Here is a 26,008-nt window from a genome sequence, read left to right on the forward strand (position 1 = left end):
ACTATACTTTTTTGTTTGGTACAGTATCCTACATTTTTATGCCAATACTTTCGTAGTATTATTATGCAAGTAAATGTTTGAATACAGGACTTTTACGTTGCTTCAGTTATGGGATAATTAGTTTTTCTTTCAGACTTTTAAGTAGCAACCACAGACGTATTGTCTATCTGTATGGATATAATTATATCAACCAGATGTATTGTCTATCTTACTATGGGCGGACATACTTCGCCGGTTGAGAGGCAACAAGAGTCACTTCAGACAAAGCTTTAAATGCTTTAACTCTCCTTTATGCAGTACTCGCATGTTTTACTTCAGTAAAAATATCAATACCCTATTGTGGAAATAGTCTGTTAAAAGTATACGTTCTATATTACAAATTTACTTGAGTAAAAAGTACAAAAGTATTGACATAAAAATATACCGGAAATAAAAGTACTCAATATGCAGGATGTCCCATTTCACAAGTTCGTCATGTATAAAAATAGATTTTTTTTTAAAACAACAGATCTACTAGCTCACATTGCGTTGTTGCAACATATATACTGTATATAGGGCTGAAGTGGTTTGCCTCTGGGATGTATTGTGAAGCAGAAGTAAAGGTACTGAACTTGGAAATACTCTAAAATAAAAAATATATACTAAAGTACAGTAGCCTACTTGAGTGCATGCACTTAATAGTTATACTTTCCACCACTGTCCTTTATGTTTATGTAGCCCAGTTTGAAGGGCCATAATGTTTAAACACTGAGAACACTGAGTTCTCAAATTAACTTCCTCTCTCAAATAAGCAGCGTCTCTTTTTCACATCCTCTTTGTTTAAAACTCCCCCAGGAATGAATGGAAACAAATACCACCAGGTCTCCATCCCCCTCGTTAGAGATACACCGCTACGCTCTGCTGCACTCTAGTGGACGAAACCATGAAATACAACCGGTGCAAAGTTATTCATGAGTTTCAAATGTGGTCCTACACCTGCCACGTTGGGGACCAACACGGGTGTTTCAATTTGTCTGATTGGCATAGATCTAATGTCTTACGACGATCAGACAAATTGAAACACAATGCCATGTTTTGTCCCCAACATGGCAGGTGCAGGAGGACACTAGGACTACTTTTGAAACGCATTCTCGGTACTACTACGTGAACCATAGTGCCCCAATTCTGCGGGGCCACAACGTTCAGAGACAGATCTACAAGCTCATGTAATGCCCGGGATTTGAACCCGGGTCTCCTCCCGCGTGGAATGCCAACGTCTTAGCCACTAGCCTAAAGGGAAATTCCCCCTTGACCGGGGGAGATAGTATAGGCATTTGGTCATCAGGTAGAGGCTCTGAGCCAGAGACAATACTGCTACACTCACATGTTACAACGAAACACGCTATGAGCTTGTAGATCGGCTATTTTCGGCAAAGAAATTAACGTAGAGGGGGGAAAAAGGTATTAGGTGGTTAATTTAAAAAGTCAACAACCCTTACCTCACCTATATTTAAAAGAATCCATCTAAGTGGTTCATTACATTAACGGCTCATACAGTACCAAAGCACGGTTTAATACTTACTATTACATCTACTCCATTATAACACACACACACACACACACACACACACACACACACACACACACACACACACACACACACACACACACACACACACACACACACACACAATCAATCCTACATGGACTACTACATGGAGTACACAGAGCTATTGAATCAAGCAGAGGACGTGTTTGTACCAGCAGTGGTTCAGGTTCCGGGCACTGACAGAGACGCCAGCGTACGGCGGATGTCTCAGGCTGATCGATAAAAGCACTCTGTCCGCTCCCTGGAGGGCCCTGGTGGACGCCAGAGGGGTCAACGTCGCTGGCGTGACACACTATCCTGCTGTTTACACGCCCGTGATGGCTAATGTCACCTTGTGAGTGGCTGTCTCTACAAACAACGTCCATGTCGGGCAGAAACCTTGTACTGTATCTGAATGCACTGGTGGTGTAAACCATGGGTTCCCAAAGTGGGGTGCGGGGACCCCCAGGGGTCCTTGAGGGAGTTCCAGGGGGTCCCCAGCTAAATGATAGTTAGGAACCAAATGAACCCTTATGGGTCTGTAACTCAGAGAGTTAAATTAACTTTACAATATACATTGGGGTCCCAGAGATAGAAATGCCATTAAATGGGGGACCGTAGCCTAATTCAGGTCAAACATGGGGTCCTTGAAATGACAATGGTTGAGAAATACTGCTAGAGCCGTAAAAAGTAAAAACCTTCTCTTATGGGGGTCCTTCACATATATTTTCAAATGGGAGGTCCGCAGGCTAATGAGTATAATTTTGGGGGTCCTTGACATGAGAAAGTTTGAGAACCACTGGTGTAAACTAAAGTAACTAAGTACTGCTATGCTCATACTGTACACCTTTACTATGTGTACATATGTAGATCATTTGTTTTCTTTGATTGATCTCTATTCCCCCTTGCCCCCCCCCCCTCCTTCTTCTTCCCTTCCCTTTTTTCCTATGGAAATAATAAAACAACAGAACTTTTTTACATCTGTAAATCTGTGATGATGTGACAATAAAGCTGATTCTGATTGTCCAAAATGAGACTGAATTGATTTCAAACTACGCACACCTCTATTTATTTTATTTTATTTATTGGTCTGTCAATATGAAGTTTAGCTTTACCCCACAGGCAATGTGTTATTCTTCTTTAGTTCCCTTTGGATGAGACATAGTATGAATTCTTAATATATTCCTGCCAGAAACCCGTTATATTATAAATGTCTGTCTTGCTGCGATAAAAGCTATCACAGACATCTTAAATCCACTTACACACTTCTAAGCAAAACGTATACCTTCATGTTGTTGTTTTTTTCTTCAGATTTACAGAATGTTTGTTTAGTGCATGGTCTACAGATCCAGTGCCTGCAGTCTCCCAGCAGCCAGTCAGATCCTTCGGGGCAGGCAGGAACAGCCAGTCTGCAATGCCTCTTCCACCGTTGCCTGGCAACTGTGTGGCTGCTGCTCTATAATTCTAGCCAAGGACGTGGAGGGAGCCTGCAGGTGCTTGGATGATAAGAGTCATCAGTAAAAGCACAGGGGGAGCAAATGACCCAGGACAGCGTCCATTTCTCAAAGTAAACATGCGTGAAGAGAAGGCTTGCTGCGGTAGATGTACAGTATTATACTAGTACTGCATCACTGTTGATTGTGACAGTACATTTTGATTTAGTTGTAGTCGTAGTCTTTTGAGTAAAATTCAATTTAGTTTTAGTCATATTTTAGTCATCTGAAATGTTTTAGTTTTAGTCTAGTTTCAGTTGACTAAATATGTGATTTTAGTTGACAAAATAGTTGATTTCTTTGAAAATGTATTTTTGATGATTTTACACTTGGTTGCATACTGAAAATAGCCGTCTACAATCTGTCTGTGTTGTGAGCTTGTAGATCTGCTATTTTCAGAGCTCAACACCAAAGCGCAACCAAGCATAAAATGTCTTGTCTTTTAGTTCTATTGGATCTCTGCTCCACTTCCCATTTTAGTCTAGTTTGTATTTGTTGACGAAATTGTCAATATATTTAGTCTTTGTTTTAGTCATCATAGCTTAGTTTTTGAAAGAGCTTTACATCATTCCGACACACAATAAGGAAAAAGCTTTACGTCCACGCACCACCCACACTATCATTACGCACCACCCCCACTATCATGTGTGCTCAGCCGTGAATGAATTACAAGCATCGCGTCAGAGTGTGTCGCGTCAAAATCTAGTAGGATTAACCCATGTGGGTCCATTTCTACACTCACTGAGTCCAATTAACACTGAGGATATTGCAGTGTCCACCTTGACTCACAGACCTTTACACTGGGGCACATAATGTCTGGTTGTCACATTGATGCAGGCACGCATGCACACAGCAACGGTGCTGCAAGTAAACAGGCAAAGACAGGGTTAAGAAGAGGCAGGATGCAGAAGAACAGCCTTAAATAAATAAATAGATTGTCGACTATGAGAGACGGATGAGTGAGAGACGGTCGTGCACAGGGAAACACATGCAGGCGTAGAACGCGAGATAAGCGACGGAATCCAGAAAGCGTGACCAGGAGCATCTCTATCAACAGCTTGCCTCCCGCTGTGTGTGTCTCTTTCTCTTTCTCTCTCCATCCCTCCATCTCTCTCTCCATCCCTCCATGTCTCTCTCCATCCCTCCATCCTGCAACATTTCAATACCGCCCCCACTCCCCGCCGAGTGTTTGGCAGAGGGGCTCTGCAGTGGCTGCTGTTCTTATCTCATCTGCTGAGTGCCCTGGGCTGAATGAGGGTGTAAGGACTCAGCTAATACTGTGTGTGCGAGCGAGAGAGAGAGAGAGAGAGAGAGAGAGAGAGAGAGAGAGAGAGAGAGAGAGAGAGAGAGAGAGAGAGAGAGACACACAGACAGACAGACAGACAGACAGACAGACAGACAGAAAGACAGACAGACAGAGGGTCCTGCAGAGGGGGGCACACTGGGACTCCATGTGGAGGAAAGACCGCGGTGACAGTGAGTGGAGGAGGAAGATGAGTCTCAACGGCGATCAAACCGCGACCACCGGCAGAAACAGCAGCATCAGCCGAGGTCTCCGGGAAGATGCTAAGCCTGCGTCAAAGCCATCTACGCCCACTAGGAAACCAAAAACCGTGAGTATATAAACGTGCGTGGTGATGAGTTATGAGATATTTTTCACTCTGACTGAGGGTAAACATATCCATAAGGACCACCAATTTCACGAACTTTTCTTACTTTATTAAGCAACAATCTGGATTATTTAAAAAATGCATCCCATAAAACTTTCAGGTGCTGTTTTCCTTATGTGGTGTCAACTTGTGTGTAAACAATAACAGTGATTCTCAAAGCATTTGTCTCTAAAACTCCACCTCCAGTCACCGAGGTCATGCTTCCTATATGATCACGGCTGCTTGATTGGGCAATTGTAGTCCCTCCAACCTAATTTATTCTCCGCTGCGCAAAGGTGTTGCGCGCAGAGAGCGGCCGAGAACAGCAGACCTCCAACTTCACAGCGACCGAATCCACAACGCGATGTGAGCTTGTATGTCAGCTGTTCTTGCCGCGCAATACTGTTGACGGGGTGAAGTATGTATATATAACTGTCTTTAGGATGCGTCACTGCGTCTCACCAGCCAACACACAAGAGGAGGTTGAAGTTTGAACTGAAACAAGTGCTCCCCAAAACAACAGGTTTGGGGATCTGTTAGGAATTGATTTCCTAAAACCGGCACCTACAGTACGTGTGTAGTGTAGTGTAGCCTCAATGTTTGTAAACAGGAAACCCATCTATAAGATAGAATGAGGAGAAGTAGACTAAACAGGTAAGGTTGGTGGTGAAGTAGTTCTCAGTGGAAAACAAGACCAATTCCATTATTAAATTTAAGTTAAATAATATTTCAAATTATTTTGTTGTGGATGCACTTCTATGGCCTACTGGCAGTATACATACAAAGTTAGGTGTTGGTCCAGCCGTTTGTGAGATGATCTCAGACGCACGCATGCACGCACGCACATATATGTAACATAAAAAGAGCTCCAAGATGCCGATACAGTGAAAAGAACTGTTAGATCCTGGCCAGATACGCCAAAGATCATTTGAATTCAACAACAGCAAATACAAGTTATCATCTGCAGTGATCTTTTGTTTTAACAGTCACTACAGTTTCCAGAAGTTTCCAATGAACTGATGAATTCTGATGATTTTTTTTAAAATAGTTATGTTGCTACATGTATAGCAATAGCTGATGAGACACAGAGAGCGCGCCGGCATCAAGGGTAGAACAACGTATATGTTGCACCAGGCGTCAATGGGTTGTTAATGGCAGAAGAAACCCATGCTGGGAAAAAGCATATACTATATATTGTGAATGCATCTTGAATAATGCTTTTGACCTTATGATGCTTTCAAGAGACCTGGATAAACTGGACAAACCTATTGATGAGGAAAAAACTGTCTATGCCAGGAAATCAGAAATGAAGACAAAACAAAGGCAAAACTGGAAAAGCTAGAGAGATTTACGTAATGAAATAAAACATAAAACAACAGAGATAACAATGGTGTGAGCTATAGAGGAACCCCAAATATGGCCCCAAAAGGCGGTCTGCTGCACTCCCTTTTAGTCAGTTTTAAAGATTTAAAAATATTTGCAAGAAAACTAAAGATTTTGACAGGAAAATGAGAGGATACAAGAATTCTGTCCTAAATCACCAATTTGTGTAACACAAAATAACTCCTTTTATAAGGAAGGATATCTGGAAGGAAGGATGTTTAAAGAAGTTATGGCATTGGTTAAGTATAATTAGTAAAACGAATTACTAACTACTGATTGAGGACGTAAGGAGTTGAGTCAATGTTTTGTTATTATTCCCATTCCCCAGCCCTTATAGTCTTCTGAGCCCTTATGTTGTCATTTTATTTCACTGTGTGATTATTTTTAAGAGATCAGACCTAGATCTGTCTTTTATTATTTATCTTATCACTTGCCCTTGTTGGAAAGAGCACTGACAACTCATATTGCTTAACATACAAATTAGGCTACACTCTACACACTCTACACACTGGTGGTTATGACTGGACATGTTATGACTGAGTTATTCAATAAATCACAAATTAGTTTTATTTCATTTTTGACTTTTAATGCCATGTGACACTTTGAGAGTTGTCTCAAATGCAAAGTGTGTTACAAAATACAAATGAAATAATAATAGTTATTATTAAAACATGTAAAAGCTGCAAATGGACGGAGATGTAGATTTGATTGATGGAAAAACTGCACCAATCTGTGGTTGTGCTATTGTAGCCCCTGCTGTATGCAGACTATGCACACATCCCAGGTTTATGGGCTTCTCTTTCAGTCATTTTGAAACTGTCTCACCTATAGTTATGCCAGAGTATCAATCGGTTTGTTCTTTCATCTTGCAGCCCAAACCAGAGAATGCAATCACCATTGCGGTGTCGTCCCAAGTGCTCTTCAACATGGAGAAAGAAAAACAGATCTACGAGCTGCAGGGCATGGAGGAATATAACCAGTACCAGATGGAACACGAGATGGAGCCCTTTAGTCCTGGACCAGCTTTCTCTTTTGTAGAGGTCTGACTCTGAGATCGCACGCACGCACGCACGCACGCACGCACGCACGCACGCACGCACGCACGCACGCACACACAATCACACATACGGTTTATTACCAGTAAAGAGTTATTCTTTTTGTATTATTCTTTTTTTCATTGTCAGTGTTGTAGTATTATAAAGCATCACATAGCCTACACTACACGACCATTAGTGACATTGCATTAGAAACCACAACAAATGAATTGTAACACAAACTGTAACGGCAAATCAAAATAGTAGCTATTTGATATTTTCAATACTAATGTGTATTGTTGTTTGGTCGTGTTCCAGGCTCTGGAGGCAGTGAATGCTCGACTGCGAGATCTCTACCCCGACAGTGAGGAGCTCTTTGATGTCGTGCTTGTGACGAGCAACCACGCATATGTGGGCCTCAGACTCATCAACTCCATCAACCACCACAGTGAGTGACAGGTGCACATGCAAGTTGTTAAAATATTTTTTCTTCTCTTTGCATAGTACACAATATTATTTTCATTATGTCAGTAATTGTATTTCTTGTCTTTAATGTTATTTGTATTACGGTCTGATTTGGTTATTATTTTTGTACTGTGCATTAACCCGTTTTCACCCCTGGACAATGAGTCAACCCCTGAGTACCTGATCAGCGCCAGCTGCGTTGATCAAGGGCGAAGTTTCCCCTTGACGATATTGAGACCGCGTGGCCATCTTGCCAGCAAGATGCTAACTAGGTGCCACTTCTCATTCACAGCCCATTCATCCACACAGAAAAGTCCTATCTAATTGTATTTAAAAACGTCAAACTCACCAACATTGTAGCTGTACGAAAAGCTTTCTATCTGCAAAGTGTTTGTTTCATAAAAATCCTCTGTAGACATGTTATGAGCTCCTTTCTGTCAAGAAATTCCTTGCAGGTGATTTTTTTCAAAGTGCTGGAGTTTGGAAGTCCATGTACCACCTGTTTTGAATTTGCACATAATGCAGGAGGCAGCAGGAGGTTGCTTTACTGATAACGAGCGCTTCCAAACTCTGACACTCTACGGTAGATTTTTATGAAACAAACATATAATTGCTACCTCATATTTAGCAGATTTTGCGCACCTGTTATACTCCGAGTTTTAAGGTTTGTTATTTTTGTTAGTTAGTTAGCACCCATTTTAGGAGTAATATTTGGTATTTGTTTTTTCTTAGTATTTTTGGAGCTGTTGTACCAGCGAGCGACCCCCTTTTTTGTATTAAACATATATTCTTCTTATACTTACGTTTTCAGAGTTGGTCTCTCTCCCGAGAGGTTTTTGCTCTCTTAACGTATAAAACACAAACCTGTGTGTCCTATGTGTTGAACCTAAATGGTGTAAACAGGGGACTTTACCTCTAAAACAAAAGTGACAAAGTTGTCTTTATTGGGTTTTACGGAAATTCTGCACTTTAACCAGTGTGGTTCAATTGGTGTATTGCTGTGAGCCTTATAGGATCATCATGTCGGAATCAAAGTGCCACTCTTAGGAGTGTAAGCTGGCAGATTGACTGAATCGGCCACCGTCACATATATATAAACAGAAGTACAAGAATGCCTTGTACAAAGGACATAAACACTGCCAGTGCAGTCAGACAATAGTAGCCTATAACATAGTCAGTTACAAGGTGCATAGATAGCAGAACACGCAATCTATCAAATTCATTTCATGCTGTTTTTTATTTTAATCTTTTAATAATATTTTCACCTAGTGCCACATGCTCAAGTTAGTTGTGCTGATGTTGTGCTTATTTTGCTATTCGACATAAAGATCAAGCTAATGTCTTCTTTCATCTTCAACTCTGCAGACCTATTCATTGAGCGCTTCTGTATGACTGGAGGCAACAGTCCTATTGGCTACTTAAAGGCCTACCTCACAAACCTATACCTGTCATCTGACCCAATCAAAGTCCGAGAAGCAATTGAGGAAGGTAAGCAGAAAAACAGAAAAATCTAATGCCACTGAGAGAAGAAAGAAAGATAAATTATATTGACAAAAGATGGATTATTATAATATTGTCTGTTTAGAGCTGGTGAAATGGGAAGACCCGTTAATGCACAAACACTTTACAGCAACGATTGCTATCAGAATATAGTGCTTTAACAAAAAAGTTTTTGTTCTAACCGAATATGAAATATTAAAAAAAAAATATATATATATATATATATATATATATATATATATAAAAAAACCTTTTGTTTCATCTGCACCAGGAATAGCAGCTGCCACCATGTTCACACCAGGGAAGATGACGATAGTTTCACAGACCCAGCTGCGTGTGGCCTTTGATGGCGATGCGGTTCTCTTCTCTGATGAGTCAGAACAGATCTACAAGACCCAAGGCCTTGAAAAGTTCTTTGAGCACGAGAAGACACATGAGAACCGCCCACTTGACCATGTACGTATGTCCACAGGAATCCATGTATCATAGTCTAACCACTTGAACCCTCTATTCCTAGAGAAACTGACCTGACTTTTTTCAACGATCTACATTCAATGTTTTTGCTACAAAAATCTACGAGCTCAACGTGCTATTTTTGAATATGGATCATATGGATGCTGGGGTTCAAAGTGGTTAAATAACCAAACTAATCAGTGCAACTTAATCAGAGGATAATTGTGTAGAGAATTGAGAATAGAGTGATGAGTGTAAGATACTTTACGCCTTTTTCCCCCCTTCTTTTTTCCCCTTTTTAGTAGACTAAAGACACGACCAGCTTGCCTCCTTCTTTAAACTGTGTGACTGAAGTTAACCTCATGGTTTCCGCTTACTGCTCAGTGCTCAGACTTCACTGTATCCAGTCATTTCCACACACATGCACAGAGTCACACACATGCACAGAGCCACACACATGCACAGAGCCACACACATGCACAGAGCTGTAGCCGCTCTAGATCGGATCTGCAATCTCATCTGCAAACTGAATTGATCCTAGTCACCGGCCAAGGGCCAGCTGTCTAGAACAGGTTACACGTAGGCCTATGTATGTCCCCACAAAAGTAAACTAATCAGCGAAGCTCACGCTGCCACATGCATACAGCACCAATTAGCGAACAGATGACTCCGCCACGTGTATACAGCACCAATCACAGAACAGCTCATGCTGCCATGTGTATACAGCACCAATCACAGCAGTTCACACAAACACAAAGCTCAGTTGTTGCTTACGGCAGGACACGACACACTAATCTCATATTAGCATGTTACACATCATTGGTGATGTGTAGGTACATATCAATGTATGAATGAATGGACCATTGTAAGTGCTTTGAGTAAGCACGTAGTGCATAGAAAAGTGCTATAAAAATGCAATTCATTATTATATATTATCAATGTAGCCCAATGTAAAAAGATGAAATTAAATCAATACTCCCACTACAATCAAATGTTTTCAATTGACATTTTAAGATGTAGGCTATCATGTAGGGGGATTCAAGCCAGTTAGTATAACAGCTAACAGTTTTAAAGCTTTTTCAATTGCACAGGGAAGCCACACCGTTATTAGGTTTTATTTTATTTCCCCAGGGACCACTGAAGTGCTTCCTGGAGGCTCTAGGAAAGCTTCAGAAGAAGTTCTATGACAAAGGCCAGCGTTTGGACTGCCCCATTCGTACCTACCTGGTGACAGCTCGTAGTGCGGCCAGTTCAGGCGCCCGGGCGCTAAAAACTCTGCGGTCGTGGGGTCTGGAGATCGATGAAGCCCTGTTGCTGGCTGGAGCCCCCAAGGGTCCCATGCTGGAGAAGATCAGGCCTCACATCTTCTTCGATGACCAGATGTTCCACGTGGAAGGGGCAGTAGAGATGGGTACTGTGGCGTGCCACGTGCCCTATGGGATAGCCCAAAAAGGACCCCAAAAGAAACAAGAATAAACAAAGGCAATATTGTCAATGCTATAATGTACCTTTTATGAAAGGTTGTTAATTTACTGTTATTATGCAAGAGGGAGTTCCACCTCACGTCAAGCCTGGGGTAGGCTATAGTCTGGTGCGTCTCAGAGGCAGGACTGATGAATAGGAAGGAAGACACTGGAGCATCACAGACAGTTCAAGGCAGCCTTATTTTTACAGGGTGCAGGTAAAAAAATGACGTTTCCATGTATCGGTCACATCTTCATCAGGTCATGACATGACTAGGGATGGGTATCGTTAGGATTTTTTCGAGACCGGTACCGATTCCGGTTCTGCTTATCGATTCCGGTTCTTAACGGTTCCCTATTTCGGTTCCAAAATGGTATAAAATAACTTAAATAAGAGGTCAAATGTTTATTTAACAAAAAAGCTCAATGTCAATTTGAGTATATATATAATGTACAATGAATAGTGTAACATTCTCTCCTTTATTGAGCCATTTGTGGATAATATAGTGATTATTTTAAATATAATATATCTATTCTGTATTTACCCAGGGCAATAGTGTTGTAGGCTACTTCTCTTACTACTAACTACTGACAATGACAAATAAAAGCATGTCTGAGATCTGAGAGCAACACACACACACACACACACACACACACACACACACACACACACACACACACACACACACACACACACACACACACACACACACACACACACAAATTAGCATCGCTAATGGGGGGGGCATCTCCAGCCGATAGGTGAGAACGGCTTTGCCGACATGCGAATGGTGGGATCATTGAAAACAAAGGCGGCTTGCAGAAATGTGCATGCTGCCAGAGTAGGCTATCATTTGTTGTTGTTCTTGTTTTTTCGCCACCTCTCTTCGACAGTTCGACTGCAAGCTCTAAAGTTAATTAGAGTTTAGTTTAATTAATTTAGAGTCTAAACTAATTGAGCCTCTGGAGTCTGGACCCTACGCCGTGATCACACACACAGACACACACACGCATCTGAGGTGGGTTGATGTTGATTCAATGCTGTGCAGCGCACATGCATGATCATGCAGTGAGGCAACTCAGGCAGCAGAGCACAAGACTCCTGTCCCCTCTCCTGATGAAGAGTGTCAAAGTTTCTCTGAAAATGGGAAAGGCATTATGTTGTTTACTGCATGTACTTGTTACAGTGATACTTTTTTGTTGTTTGGTTTTATTGTGGCTGATTGACTGTTGTCTTGATTGTATTGGAATCTGGAGTCCCAGTAAAAACATGTTAATTTTGTAACCTCTGGTCCCATTTGGTATAAATCAAGTTTATCTTTTGGCCGTTAATCTACACACAATATAATGTAAAGAAGTTCTACTATAAAATTAGGAATCCTCTATCCTGTCCTTAATTTGTCTGGAATATTCTCCATATATTCATATACCGGTATATGGATATCTCCATATATGAATTTCCATCTCCATATGGAGATTCATATATAGAGGTATCCATGAATCTCCATATTAATCTCAATATAGGCCTCTGGATATATCCAGATATGTAGATGGCGATCCCTGAAGAATGCATATCATTTCTCTACTGTGAATCATCCAACCGGATCTGAAATTACATTGATGACATCAGAGATCTCCATATATCTCTATATCTCGTCAGGCAGCCTCTGTAAACATTTTTAAAGCACAGCTCAAGACCCACTTCTACATTGCTTTTAATTGATCTTTTATTTTTTGTTATTCATGTCCTCACTGTATTGCATTACTGCTTGTGTTTTAATGTCGTTGCCTTGCTTTTCTTTTCTTTTCTCCATTGCTCTGTAAAGCACTTTGAGCTGCATTTCATGTCATGAAAGGTGCTATACAAATAAAGTTGTATTATTATTATTATTATTATATATGGGCATAAAGAGGATGGAGTCTGACAGATGCAGAGATCTCTGTATATGGGCATAAAATGGATACAGGCAGACAGACAGACAATTACGACTAATACAGAAATGTCCATATATGGGTATAGATGGGACACAGGCAGATAGAGACCTTCTATATGGGCATAAGAGGGACACAGGCTGGCAGACAAATAACACAGACAGACACAGACAGACAGACAAACAGATAGACACCTGTCTATCTGTTTGTCTGTCTGTCTGTGTCTGTCTCTGACTAAATCATTATGCCATGCCCAAATAGAGTTCAAAGCCTTGCCCAAGTATGGCAATGCCCAAATATGGAGTTCCTGGTGATGTCAACATTGCGCGATGGCATCTCTGTGATGTTGCTTATGCCCTAATATGGAGATGCCCAAATATGGAGTCCCCTGGGTAGTGTCAGTGTGACATCACGACATGTCACATCATCTTCCCCTCTATAAAAGGAGTCCTTATGTCATCCATTATATATTTCTATGACGTATGACTCCAAATTTGGACAGGATTTTAAGCAAGGTCACAGATTTCCACTGAAATCCACTCTTTAATTTTAGGTTTTGTAGCGAGCACTCGTTCCACTGACAAAGACAGACAAACAGAGAAGCAGACAGACAAGAGACTTTCAGCGTCCAGAGAAAGAGAGGACATGGAAACAATGGAGTGGTCCCTGACAGCCAGAGACCGGGTCGGGGTGCAAGACTTTGTCCTGCTGGAGAACCACACCAGCGAGGAGGCCTTCATGGAGAACCTCCACAAGCGCTTCAAGGAGAACCTCATCTACACCTACATCGGTCCCGTGCTGGTGTCCGTGAACCCGTACAGGCACCTGGACATCTACGGCGAGAATCACACAGAGAGATACCGTGGGGTCAACTTCTACGAGGCTCCGCCACACGTCTTCGCCGTGGCGGACAACGCGTACCGCTCCATGCGAACTGAGGGGCGGGACCAGTGCGTCCTGATCTCCGGGGAGAGCGGCGCCGGCAAGACCGAGGCTTCCAGGAGGATGGTCCAGTACTACGCTGCCACCTGCCCTGCCAGCAACAAGGTGCAGAATGTCAAGGAGCGCCTGCTGCAGTCCAACCCCATCCTGGAAGCCTTCGGCAATGCCAAAACACTACGCAACGACAACTCCAGCCGCTTCGGGAAGTACATGGATGTCCAGTTTGACTTCAAGGGTGCGCCCGTGGGGGGGCACGTCCTCCACTACCTGCTGGAGAAGTCCCGGGTGGTGCACCAGAGCCACGGCGAGAGGAACTTCCACGTATTCTACCAACTGCTAGAGGGAGGCGACGACGAGCTGCTGGGGCGCCTGGGCCTGGAAAGGAACCCCAGACAGTATCGCTTTCTGGTGAAAGGAAACTGCGCCACGGTTCACTCCATCGACGACCGCAGGGAGTGGAAGGCGATGAGGACAGCCCTGAGCGTGGTCGGCTCCGGCGAGAACGAGGTGGAGGAGTTGCTGAGCGTCGTGGCCAGTGTTCTCCACCTGGGGAACTTGCAGTATGGAGAAGGCACGGGCAGGCGCGGAGGCAACGCCTACGTCACCAACGACACACTAGTCACGTACCTGGCCAGGTTGCTGGGCGTGAACGGAGCACGGCTGACCGAGGCGCTCACACACAAGAAGATCGTTGCCAGGGGGGAGGAGCTGATGACCCCGTTGAACCTGGAGCAGGCGTCTTCAGCACGAGATGCCCTCTCCAAGGCCGTTTACGGACGCACCTTCACGTGGCTCGTCGACAAGATCAACGCTTCGCTGGCATACAACGCGGATGTCAACGCCCACAAGAACTGCTCCGTCATTGGACTGCTGGACATCTACGGCTTTGAGGTCTTCAAATGCAACAGTTTCGAGCAGTTCTGCATCAACTACTGCAACGAGAAGCTGCAGCAGCTGTTCATCGAGCTCACCCTGCGGTCGGAGCAGGAGGAGTATGAGGCCGAAGGCATCGCCTGGGAGCCGGTGCACTTCTTCGACAACAGGGTCATCTGCGACTTGGTGGAACAGAAGTTCAGAGGCATCATCTCTGTCCTGGACGAGGAGTGTCTGAGGCCCGGCCACACCGACGACCTCACCTTCCTGGAGAAGCTGGAGGATGCCGTCGGAGGTCACGCCCACCTCGTCACCCACAGGCTGGCTGACGGCGAAACCCGCAAGTCGATGGGTCGCCACGAGTTCAGACTGCGGCACTACGCCGGGGACGTTGACTACGACGTCAACGGATTCCTGGACAGCAACAAGGACCTTCTCTTCAGGAGCCTGAAGGAGGTCATGTGCACATCGGAGAACAAGATCCTGAGGCGGTGCTTCGACAGAGAGGAGCTGATGGACAAGAGGCGCCCGGAAACATCGGTCATGCAGTTCAAGGCTAGTCTGGCGAGACTCACGGAGATCCTGGCGTCCAAGGAGCCGTCGTACATCCGCTGCATCAAGCCCAACGACTCCAAACAAGCAGGGCGCTTCAACCAGGCGCTGGTCAGTCACCAGGTCAAGTACCTGGGCCTGATGGAGAATGTGAGGGTCCGAAGGGCTGGTTTCGCCTACAGACGCAGCTACGAGGTCTTCCTGCAGAGGTACAAGTCTCTGTGTCCCGACACGTGGCCCCACTGGCGGGGCAAGCTGACCGACGGAGTGTCCACGCTGGTCAAACACTTGGGATACAAGCCTGACGAGTACAAACTGGGCAGGTCCAAGGTCTTCATCCGCTCCCCGAAGACACTGTTCGCCACAGAGGACGCGCTGGAGACAAGGAAGCACGGTCTGGCCGCCAAGCTACAGGCTGGGTGGAGAGGACACAGCCAGAAGTCCAAATATCAAAAACTCAGAAACTCTGCAATCGTAATTCAGACGTGGTGCAGGGGCATCATGGCCAGGAGAAGAGCGCATCACAGGAGACAAGCCGCCGACACTCTCCGCAGGTTCGTCAAGGGCTTTGTGTACCGCCGCGAGCCACAATGTCCGGACAACGAATACTTCCTGGATTATGTCCGCCACCGGTTTCTCGTGAAGCTCTGCGGGAACCTGCCTCGGAACGTGCTGGACAAGAGCTGGCCCACGCCACCAACAGCGCTCGCTGAGGCGTCGGAGCTCCTACGTGAGCTGTGCGTACGGAACATGGCGCGGATGTACTGTGACAGAATCAGCCCAGAACGGAAGAACCAGCTGGAACAGAAGGCAGTCGCCAGTGAGATCTTCAGGAACAAGAAGGACAACTACCCGCAGAGCGTGGCCAAACTGTTCGTCGGCACGAGACTCAATAAGGTGCAGATCAAAACCAAGGTAATCCAGGCTTTGAGCGATTCTGAGAGGATGAATGAGAAGTACGTGGTTCCGGTGGTTAAGTACGACAGAAGGGGCTACAGAGCCCGGCCTCGCCAGCTGCTACTGACCGCCAACAGCGCCGTCATCTTAGAAAGCGGCAAACTCAAGCAGCACATCGACTACGGAGATCTCACAGGCGTCTCCGTCAGCTCTCTCAACGACGGACTGTTCGTGCTGCACGTGGCGTCCCGTAGCGGCGATGACAACAAGCAGAAGAAGAACAAGAAGGGAGACGTGGTTCTGTCGTGCGAATACGTGATCGAGACGGTGACAAAGTTGGCCATCTACGCGGACAAAATAAACCACGTAAACGTCAACCAGGAAGGGAGGATAACGTTCACGCCGGCGACTCTGGGAAAAGAGGCGGTCATTGACTTCACCACTGCTGGGTCACAGTTAATGGTGGCCAAGGCCAAGAATGGACACCTGTCCGTGACTGTCCCCCAGTGTTGATTTTGACAGCAAATTTAGTTTTAGTTTAGTCACAGTCTTTTGAATACATTTTAATTTTGTTTTAGTCATATTGTAGTCATCTGAAAAGTTTTACGCTTTAGTCTAGTTTTAGTTGACTAAATATACAAAAATGATTTTTACACTTTTTACACTGGTGGCATGCTGAAAATAGCCGATCTAAAAGCTCACGACATAGCCTGTTGTGTCAGTAAAAAAAGGTAGTCGGCAAACATTTTTCGTCTCGACGAAATGAACACTTCTGCCCCCTCACTAAACTCTTAAGCCTGTGATTGATTGATTATACATTTACATTTCAAACGAAAGCAGACCAAAAAGCAAGACTTGTTTATAGCAGGGTCTTCCAGTTTCAATTTACCAGAACATTTAAAGACGTAAAGATATACACTTCTATGAAAATAACTGGAAATCATCATATAAAGAACTAAATAAATAAAGGGGAAAATGTATGCAGTAATGGAAAAAGGCAGTGAATTTAGAAATGGTGACATTATAGTTCCTATTGGATATTGAAGTAGTCTATTTTATTGCATTTTAATAACTTTACAACAACAATATCTACTCCCCTAATGATGAACATTCTTCAGACAGCAAAAGTCTTATATGGTCGGGAAATATTAAGGCGAGTTGTCCAGACTTTCGGGGTGAGCCGTCTTTTCCCTTTACCAACTCACCCCAGCGGAAAGTACAGACAAATCAACCGCCATGTCAGAAAGTTAAGACAACTCACCGGGGTGAGTTGTCCAGTATTCGTCACAACATTATTGTGAAATTAAAATATTTTCCACAATAATTAATTAATTAAACAAACAAAAACACAAACTTTTTCTACGGTCTACCCAATGCTCTTTAGGCTATTATAGGATATGTGACGTTTCTGACTTGATAATCATATCTTGCTCTCAAAATGTTGATTTGAGAGTTTGTTTGTTGTTGTAGCCTAGCCTACTAGCCTACAATAATCCCATTATTATTATCCCACCCACTTTTTCTTGCCTACCTGTAAACGAACACTTTCTTCATTGTCTTCAATTACGGATCATCATCTCGTCATGCCACGGTAGTTGCCACCCAAATCCAGCACTAAAGAAGGACACCATTTTATTCATGTTTTCATCATAAGGAGTGCCAACGAGGTCAGGTGCAGCCTAATTTCGGATCTGCTGGGTGGGTGCGGTATTAGTATAGACACGCTCCGTGTGTACGCAGCCATGTGCTGCAGCTCGTGTGGAAAAGCTGAAACATTACGTTTTCACTTCAGCCAGTACTTTCAAATGGATGAAACTAGAGGGCACAGTGACAGCACAGCTGTAGCTGACCCCAAGTCGCAGCAACTAATTATTGGGTGAGTTACGAGTACGTACTACTACTACTACTCCGGTACGACTAGCCCAGCAGAAGGCCCCAGGCCCAGACACACACGAAGCTAGCTACAACTTTGAATACGCCATTCCATCCAGCTGAAACAGGCTGCTGTAAGCTGTTGACCACTAGATGGCACACGATGCACGGTACGTTTAACACTGTGACTGCAGCCAAGTTAACCAAGGACCCCAAAAATGATGTATAGGCCTATAGGCTATTTGGCTGCAGACTGTCTCTCTCCCTCCCCCATTCGCCCCTCTCTCTGTCTGTCTGTCTCTCTCTTGGACCTTGAGTTAAAGAAGGAAAAATGAAAGCAATTTGGAAATAATGTGTATAATATTTGATGCGTGCGAAGTGCGAACAGACTGGAGAGAGACACCGTGATATTGTGCATGCATCCGTGAACTGAACTCCCCAGCCACAATTGTTTTTTGTTGGAATAACTTTTTGTATGTGTACAGAGCGTGTGTGTACTTTGTGTGTGTGTACACAGTGCATAGAGGTGTGTGTGTGTGTACTATTTGTACAACACCAGAGGGAGCTCAACAAACCATGTGCAACCCAGATTTGGCACACATAAACTTTTATTTTATTTAACCACTCAAGCAAGTCCTATTCAAAACCTTTCTAAAATAGCCGATCTACAAGCTCAAAGCAGAAAAGTTATGAAACGTTTTTGTCAAAATAGGAGACGAGATAGATCAGACTGCAGCGGCGTCAACTCCGGGGGTGCTCAGGCGCAGAAGCACCCACCGTGACCCACGGGCAAAATAATAAGCGGCGCCAATATCAATATGCAGAAGCAGAATATGCACCCACTGTCCGACTCCTGACTGAAATGTTACTTACTCGTCGACTCTGATCATCAGAGTCGACGAGTAAGTTTGGCCTCTGGTCAATTATTTTTCGAAGCCATTTGATGGTGGGCCATTCGATCAATGGCTAATAATAGAACCTGGGACATGCCTTATGTACAATGACTATATTTTTTATAAAAGTTAATAAATCAAGCGGTGTGGTAAATACACCTATTAACTAGGCCTACTGATAGAAATACTTGTGGAGTCAAATGTTACAGTTCTTAAAGTTAAACATCTGCTGCAAGATTGCCAAAACCAGATGTCACAAAACAATGGTCACGATAACATCAATCAAGCATAACTTTTCACTCCTGTTCTGTAATGAAGTGATAAACTGCTGACTGGCCGAGCAGAATAATAGCCTACTCACCAAGGGTCACTTTCAAGCCGTAGGCACGTGGCCCATATAATGACGTATCAAATCACTTTAGCGGTCATGCATGGAACTGAGTTGAGAGCTTGACTGTGTGCCAGAGATTAGCAGCGCTATGTGCGGTATGTTCACTCGCTGCATTGTATCCACAGCACACATTTCCAGTGTGGAAAATTAATCTTTACATCGAAAATGATTTCGTACATTGCCGTGGGGCAATATTTGAATGTTGGGAACACATTTTGGAACAAATTGGGTGTATTTCATTTACATCATGCTACTACTACTACCACTATTATTCATAAATAATGTATGTGAACTTATAGAAATCATTTCTTCATCTGAGGTCAATAGAACAGAAATCTGATGATAGAACTTAAATATAACGGGTCTGTTTATGGCTTGGTACTGGTACATAATTGTTATACACTTGTATGCATGTGTGTAAAACTGGTGTGTGTGTGTGTGTGTGTGTGTGTGAGTGTGTGTGTGTGTGTGTAAAAGAGATTGAGAAGTGTGTGTGTGTGTGTGTGTGTGTGTGTGTGTGTGTAAGGACTTGAGTGCTAATCCCCAGTCAGCCTAGCCGAAGGTTTGCTTCTGTCAAAATGAGGGCCGTTGTCGCCACTGCGTTTCTCTCCGTGCTCTTCTTCTTGTCTTTCCAAACTTCATGCGGTCAGCAGGACTCCTCCTCCTCCGCCGGGACGGACATCTTCGCCGGCGGGGGGGTGTCCGGCCCGCTGCCCAAGCTCCTCTGGGACGAGCTGCGAGGCCTGAAAGAGATGCTGCTGGACCTGCGGACGGCCACCGTGGAGCAAAAGACGCTCCTGAGGAGCCTGGAGTCCAGAGTGCAGGACCAGACTATGGGCTCTGAGGAGCACCAGGCCAAGACGGAGAGCCTGGAGGAGAAGCTGGAGCAGCACCAACGCAGGTAAGAGACACACAGACCCACCCACCGACCCACCGGAGACAGATGTTTGGGGTCCGGTGCAAATTTCTTTTTAAATGTTTGTGTGTGTGTGTGTGTGTGTGTGTGTGTGTGTGTGTGTGTGTGTGTGTGTGTGTGTGTGTGTGTGTGTGTGTGTGTGTGTGTGTGTGTGTGTGTGTGTGTGTGTGTGTGTGTGTGTGTGTGTGTGTGTGTGTGTGTGTGTGTGTGTGTGTGTGTGTGTGTGTGTGTGTGTGTGTGTGACGTAAAAACAACGTCCCTGTCCTCAAACCAGCGGCACATTTGAGATCCCTGAGTTTGGCCCAAAGGCGAGCACAGACGTTAGGCGATAGAAGCACGTGCAGTAGCATTTTGAATACGGAAGTCATAGATGTACAGTATATAAGAAAGGCTAGATGGACCAAGGCGGAATCTACAGCACAGTTCATCGGTGGCACACACACGAGCTGCGTTCGCTTCCCGCGTTTGCGCGTCTTACTTGTTATTATAGATGTATGCCTCATTGGCCGCTGCAGTTCATTGGAGCGATGTGTCTCCAATGAAGGCAGGAAGTCAAGCGGAAGTGCACTGATGAAGGCTTTTCTTTTTTAACAAATCTTTATAACAGTCATGTCAATACATTACAATACAAAACAAGACAAACAAACAAACACAAACAACAAAGTTATTAATACAACAATACAACATCAGAGCCAGGAGCGATTACTAACATAAAACATTGAAGAGTGAACACAAAGCAACAGTTCTCCAAAGCTTTCTTATTTAGAAGTGCTGAAAGCATTTGCTGAAGGCACGCTGCGTTGCTGGCTCGCTGCCCAAGTGACGTCGCTCATGTCTCTCGCTAGTCGACTACTGGCCAATCACAGAGCGTCTTTTCCGGGACGCACGCAGAAGCTTGACAAGCTTCCACTCATTGAAGGCAAATGCTTTGCAAGGAATCTCTGGGAAATTGTGCCTTCAATTCTGACATGCGCCCCAGAGCCGGAAGAGGCGTCTACGTTTATATGTCTGTTCTATGGCAGGATTTTTTTTTTTGTGCGGCTTTCGCCTTTATTTTATATTTTTTTATAGAGGGACAGACAGTAGGCTGACAGGAAATGGGGGAGAGAGATGGGGGAGTGACATGCAGTAAAGGCCGTCGGGATCGGGAGTCGAGCCCGCGGCACACTGCCAGACTGGGACTACCGGCCAAGGTGCCTGGACCGCTGAGCCACGGCCCAGGCCAGGGGTGGGCAACTTTGATGATGGAGAGGGCCACTACAGTACATTTCCACACTCGATCCAGAGAGCCACATTGCATGCATGGCATCGTATTTCAACTGACCTACTTCGTCATTCTATTATGTGTCACACAATGGTAGCAAAACGCACCACAGTGTGTCAAATGCATTTAGTTATACTTTAACTAAACCTTACAAATAGACTATTTGAATACTGGTACTAATAGCAGTATTCAGATATTAACCTGCGGGGCACATAAAGTGAAGGTGGGGGCCGCATGCATGTGGCCCCCGGGCCGCCAGTTGCCCATGTATGTTCTATGGTAGCTGGTGATCCGCTCTAACTAAAATAAATCTTGGTGGACGGGTTGGTTTATTACAAAACGTCAATTCAGGATGCTTATCTGCTTAATGTTTTTTTTTATATGAAATTCCATTATAATTATACAGTATCATCTGACGTTTATTTTTACAAACCAATTTATTTTTGAAAATTTTGCACGTTAGTTATTTAAAAGTACATGCACCATGGCCTGGGCCGCATTCGAGCAGTCCAGGCATGTCGGCACGTCGCAGGTTCGAGTCCCGATCCCGATGACCCATGCTGCATGTCTTCCCCCACCCATCTCTCTCCCCCTTTCCTGTCGTAATACTGTAAAACAAAACTGTAAAAATCTATCAATAAAGCAAAAAGCCAAAAAAAAAGTACATGCACCATTAGGCACAATGTTATGAGTGAGTGAGCTGACTGTAGCAAGATGGCTGCCATGTGGCGCTGTTGCTCTCCATTCGCTAGCAGCGCGGGCGAGTCATCTAGCCTTTATTATGTCTATGGCGGAAGTCTCCCAGATTTGACCACCAGGCTGCGGCAGCTTTACCGTTCTAGCGCAGTTCTAGGGTCTTGGTTCAGAGTATGGAACGCCATTGGCGACCCCTCATTGGCTGGCCTTTAGCCAATTGGGAGAAATTGAGACTAGTTGCAGCATTTGTTCCAAGCTGTAAAACAATAGTGTGTCGTGCTGTGATGCTTTGTGAGCTTGTTGATCAGCCATTTCTTTCCCCCTTAAATGACATAGGAGGGACAAATAGGGGGACAGACAGTAGGCTGACAGGAAATGGGGAGAGAGATGGGGGGGAAAGACATTAAAGGCCGTCGAGATCGGGAGTCGAACCCGCGGCACACTGCCAGACTGGATTACACGGCGAAACGTGTCGTGCTAATAAATAAGTTGATGCAGTAAGTTGTCCGTCTCTGTTCCCTGGAGTGTGCAGTCCCTTCCTTGGAAGGTTTTTCTCTTTTTGATGTCTATGCCTGCTAACTAGACTTGCACCTCCTACGGGTCTTTTTGTATGTGCAGGAGTGTATATATATATATATATATATACACATATACACACACACACACACACACACACACACTAAAATGACACATGCTTTCAAAAACTAATGACCGATGCATATCTGTGGGGCTCTAAACACACACAGGATCCAGGACTTGGAAAGCACGGTGGCAGGACAGGAGGATCACACACACGTCGCCTTGGTGCAGAACGTAACGCAGCAGATGAAGAGGCTGAAGATGAAGATGGACGACAATCAGGACCTGCTGACGGACCTGGGACTGGCCCACAAGCACACCACGGACCGCCTGGAGCAGCTGGAGGAGAAGCACCTGCTGACGGACCTGGGACTGGCCCACAAGCACACAACGGACCGCCTGGAGCGCCTGGAGGAGAAGCACGCGGGTACAAAACCACTATCCAGTATGCCAGTATCGGAAACGCTGCCGATACCGCCTATAAAACAGTGGTTCTCAAACCTTTTCCATGTCAAGGACCTCCAAATTGACACGTATTAGCACGCGCCGCGGAACCCCATTTGAAAACATTTGCCAAGGCCCCTCATAAGTAGATTTTTACGGCTCTATAGCAGTGATTTTCAACCATTTTAATTTCAAGGACCCCTAGTTTGACATTAGACCCCCATTTAATGGAATTTCTATCTCTCTTATAAGATCAATGTAATGTAAATATAAAAAAAGCGGTACCAAATGGTACCTTTTGGTAATGTCATTTAGTTGGGGACTCCCTGAAACTCCCTCAAGGACCCCTGGGGGTCCCCGGACCCCACTTTAAGAACCACTGGTCTAAAATACTTTCAATATCGGCGAGTATGCCAGTCTATACCACATAATGTATCCTATGATGATATATTATGACAGTAATCAATTATTTTGTTGATCGCTTCAGTTGAGGTTGCACTTCTCAAACCTTTTTAATTTCAAGGGCCCCCATAACTCAAATGTACAAATATACACTCTTAAGGTCATTACACACTGGCGAATTAGCGACGCGATGCGAATAAGCGATCTGAAAATGTGAAATATTGCATGTTGCAGTTCGCCTGCGAATCTCTGCAAAATACGACACCAGAGCGAACAAATAAAAGCGAAAACGGTCACATTTTCGCACATTCGCCACTGATGTGGAAGCTTGCATGGACTTCAATTGGTTTTTTTTAAATGCGAATTATTCGCACGAATATATCGCGTCACTAATTCGCCAGTGTGTAATGACCTTTAGAGTTACAGACCTGTAAGCGTCCATTTGGAACCCCCTCAAGGAACCCTGAGTTCCTGAACCCCATTTTGAGAACCACTGTCATAAAGTCAATTACCTGTTCCACTTCTACACTGTTCATGTGAATAGTGACAATTTAATTGTCGCGTTCGTGCCCTGGATTCCTAGAGAAATAGAGACAGAATGAAGAAGACCGAGAATCGAGGAGGATGAGCAGAAATAGAGGATAGCAGAAATAGCCAAGCTGTAGCGCAGTACTCGCAACCCATGTTTGGTGCAGAACAAACAAGTTGGTTGGGATATTGCAGGTGTATATTTATACACCTGTGGTGATCGCAAAAAGGATCGGCTGTGGTGAGTGGAGGCAGGTGTAGTGGATACAGGTGATAGTGAATGGGGAGTGGCTAATGAGTGAAGGCGGGAAGTACCGTAGCCTAAATGGCCCTATGGGGAGTTGCACCATGTGGACCCCAGTAAGACTAGCTGATTGCCATGGCATCAGCTAATGGGGATGCTTTTCAAATACACAAATAAATAAACCATGATCCAAGGCATCCTGGGAAATGTCTTATTTCATTTGGACGACCTATGGCTCAACATTTATCGTCCATAATATAACGTAGGCTGATATACCACAGACACCACCAAAGACTCGCACATTGGCGCATGTGTGGTTGTTACTGAAGCTGTTGTTGACCCACTTCAGGATGTAACGTATGCCTCATCATAGGGATTTATTAATTACACACACGTGCGCTCGCACACACACACACACACACACACACACACACACACACACACACACAGAGATAGACGGCTACTTATTATAATCCCGGCTCTTGTAGTTCCATCACAGCAGGAAAAGTGCTGGTTCATGCGGCGAGATGTTGAATTGATTTAGCGTGCGTTTAAGTTATGTATCGCTCATAAAGCTTTGTATTTCTACTGTTTTATGGTCAATGGTGTTAGCATCATGACAATAAACTAAGCTCTTTAATGTTGTTAATATATCTGGGAAAGTGGAATATATATAAGTTGGCTGCGGATGCCGCATGTATGCACGCACACACTTCATACAGCGCTGCTATTTTTGAACATTTATGAAAATGTTGAATCATTTCGATTTTCTTAACACAAATCTTCTCTTCTGCTGTGGTCCCTGGCACAAAACATTTTGAAATGGGCGGTCATTTTTGGGGTCCTTGGCAAGAAAAAAAGTTTACTAAAAGTTAGGTCAAGAGTGTAGGATGGATATAGGTGATTCTCTACAGATAGGACCGCAAATTTGATATATGTTTTTCTTTTCCTTTTGCAGTTTTAATTTCAGCTAATGCTGCCCAACTGTCATCTCTAGACAACAGGCTGAGTTCTAGTGAGAACAAGCTGCAGGAAGTGAGGGATGACACTGCAGGTTAGTACGTTACATTTAGTTGCTGTCAGGCAGAAACCTTATCACCATAATTTGTGTTTTTTCCTAGTCAGCCCATTCATCCAAACAGAAAAGTCCTCTCTCATAAAATGTCTATGGTGGATTTTTATTAAACAAAAACTATACAAATTGAAAGAGGATAATTCAAGCTTTCCCTACAGAAAGTCCTCGTTCATTCCTTTAGGAAACATCGTGTTTATTGTATAAATCCAAAAAGATTCCCGCTGTAGTAGAAATCTATTGTCCTATCTGTCTGGGACTGAATACTGATCCATGACACATGGTTTCATTTCAGATCACGCTGCCCAGCTGTCATCTCTACATACTACACTGAGTTCTATTGAGAACAAGCTGGAGGAAGTTAAGGATGACACTGCAGGTTTGTTCATCTATACGTTTGTTTTCCTGTCTGTCTCTGGTTGTTAATGCATGTATTTATTTGCTCGTTGATTCTTTCAGTCGAACTATCAGGTCTGTCAGCTGAGTTATCTTCTATGGAGTCCA

The 26,008-nt window shown here is 44.2% G+C and overlaps 2 protein-coding genes across 2 annotated transcripts; both read left to right on the forward strand.

Annotated features, from left to right (window-relative positions):
- Positions 1-4,511: 4,511 nt before the first annotated feature.
- Positions 4,512-11,020, forward strand: LOC310877675 (cytosolic 5'-nucleotidase 1A-like; the record flags this gene model as incomplete). The annotated part of the gene is made up of 6 exons (XM_083791626.1): positions 4,512-4,673; positions 6,965-7,132; positions 7,445-7,574; positions 8,957-9,079; positions 9,363-9,547; positions 10,676-11,020. The coding sequence occupies 6 exons, from the start codon at positions 4,512-4,514 to the stop codon at positions 11,018-11,020; spliced, it is 1,113 nt and encodes a 370-aa protein (XP_083647752.1).
- Positions 11,021-13,593: 2,573 nt separating this feature from the next.
- On the forward strand, positions 13,594-16,716 carry LOC310877676 (unconventional myosin-Ic-like; the record flags this gene model as incomplete). The annotated part of the gene is made up of 1 exon (XM_083791627.1): positions 13,594-16,716. One exon carries the CDS (start codon positions 13,594-13,596, stop codon positions 16,714-16,716), a length of 3,123 nt encoding a protein of 1,040 aa, XP_083647753.1.
- Positions 16,717-26,008: the final 9,292 nt, after the last annotated feature.

The sequence above is a fragment of the Protomyctophum parallelum genome (genome assembly GCF_964188405.1).
Source record: "Protomyctophum parallelum genome assembly, chromosome: 20".
Classification (NCBI taxonomy): Eukaryota; Metazoa; Chordata; class Actinopteri; order Myctophiformes; family Myctophidae; genus Protomyctophum; species Protomyctophum parallelum.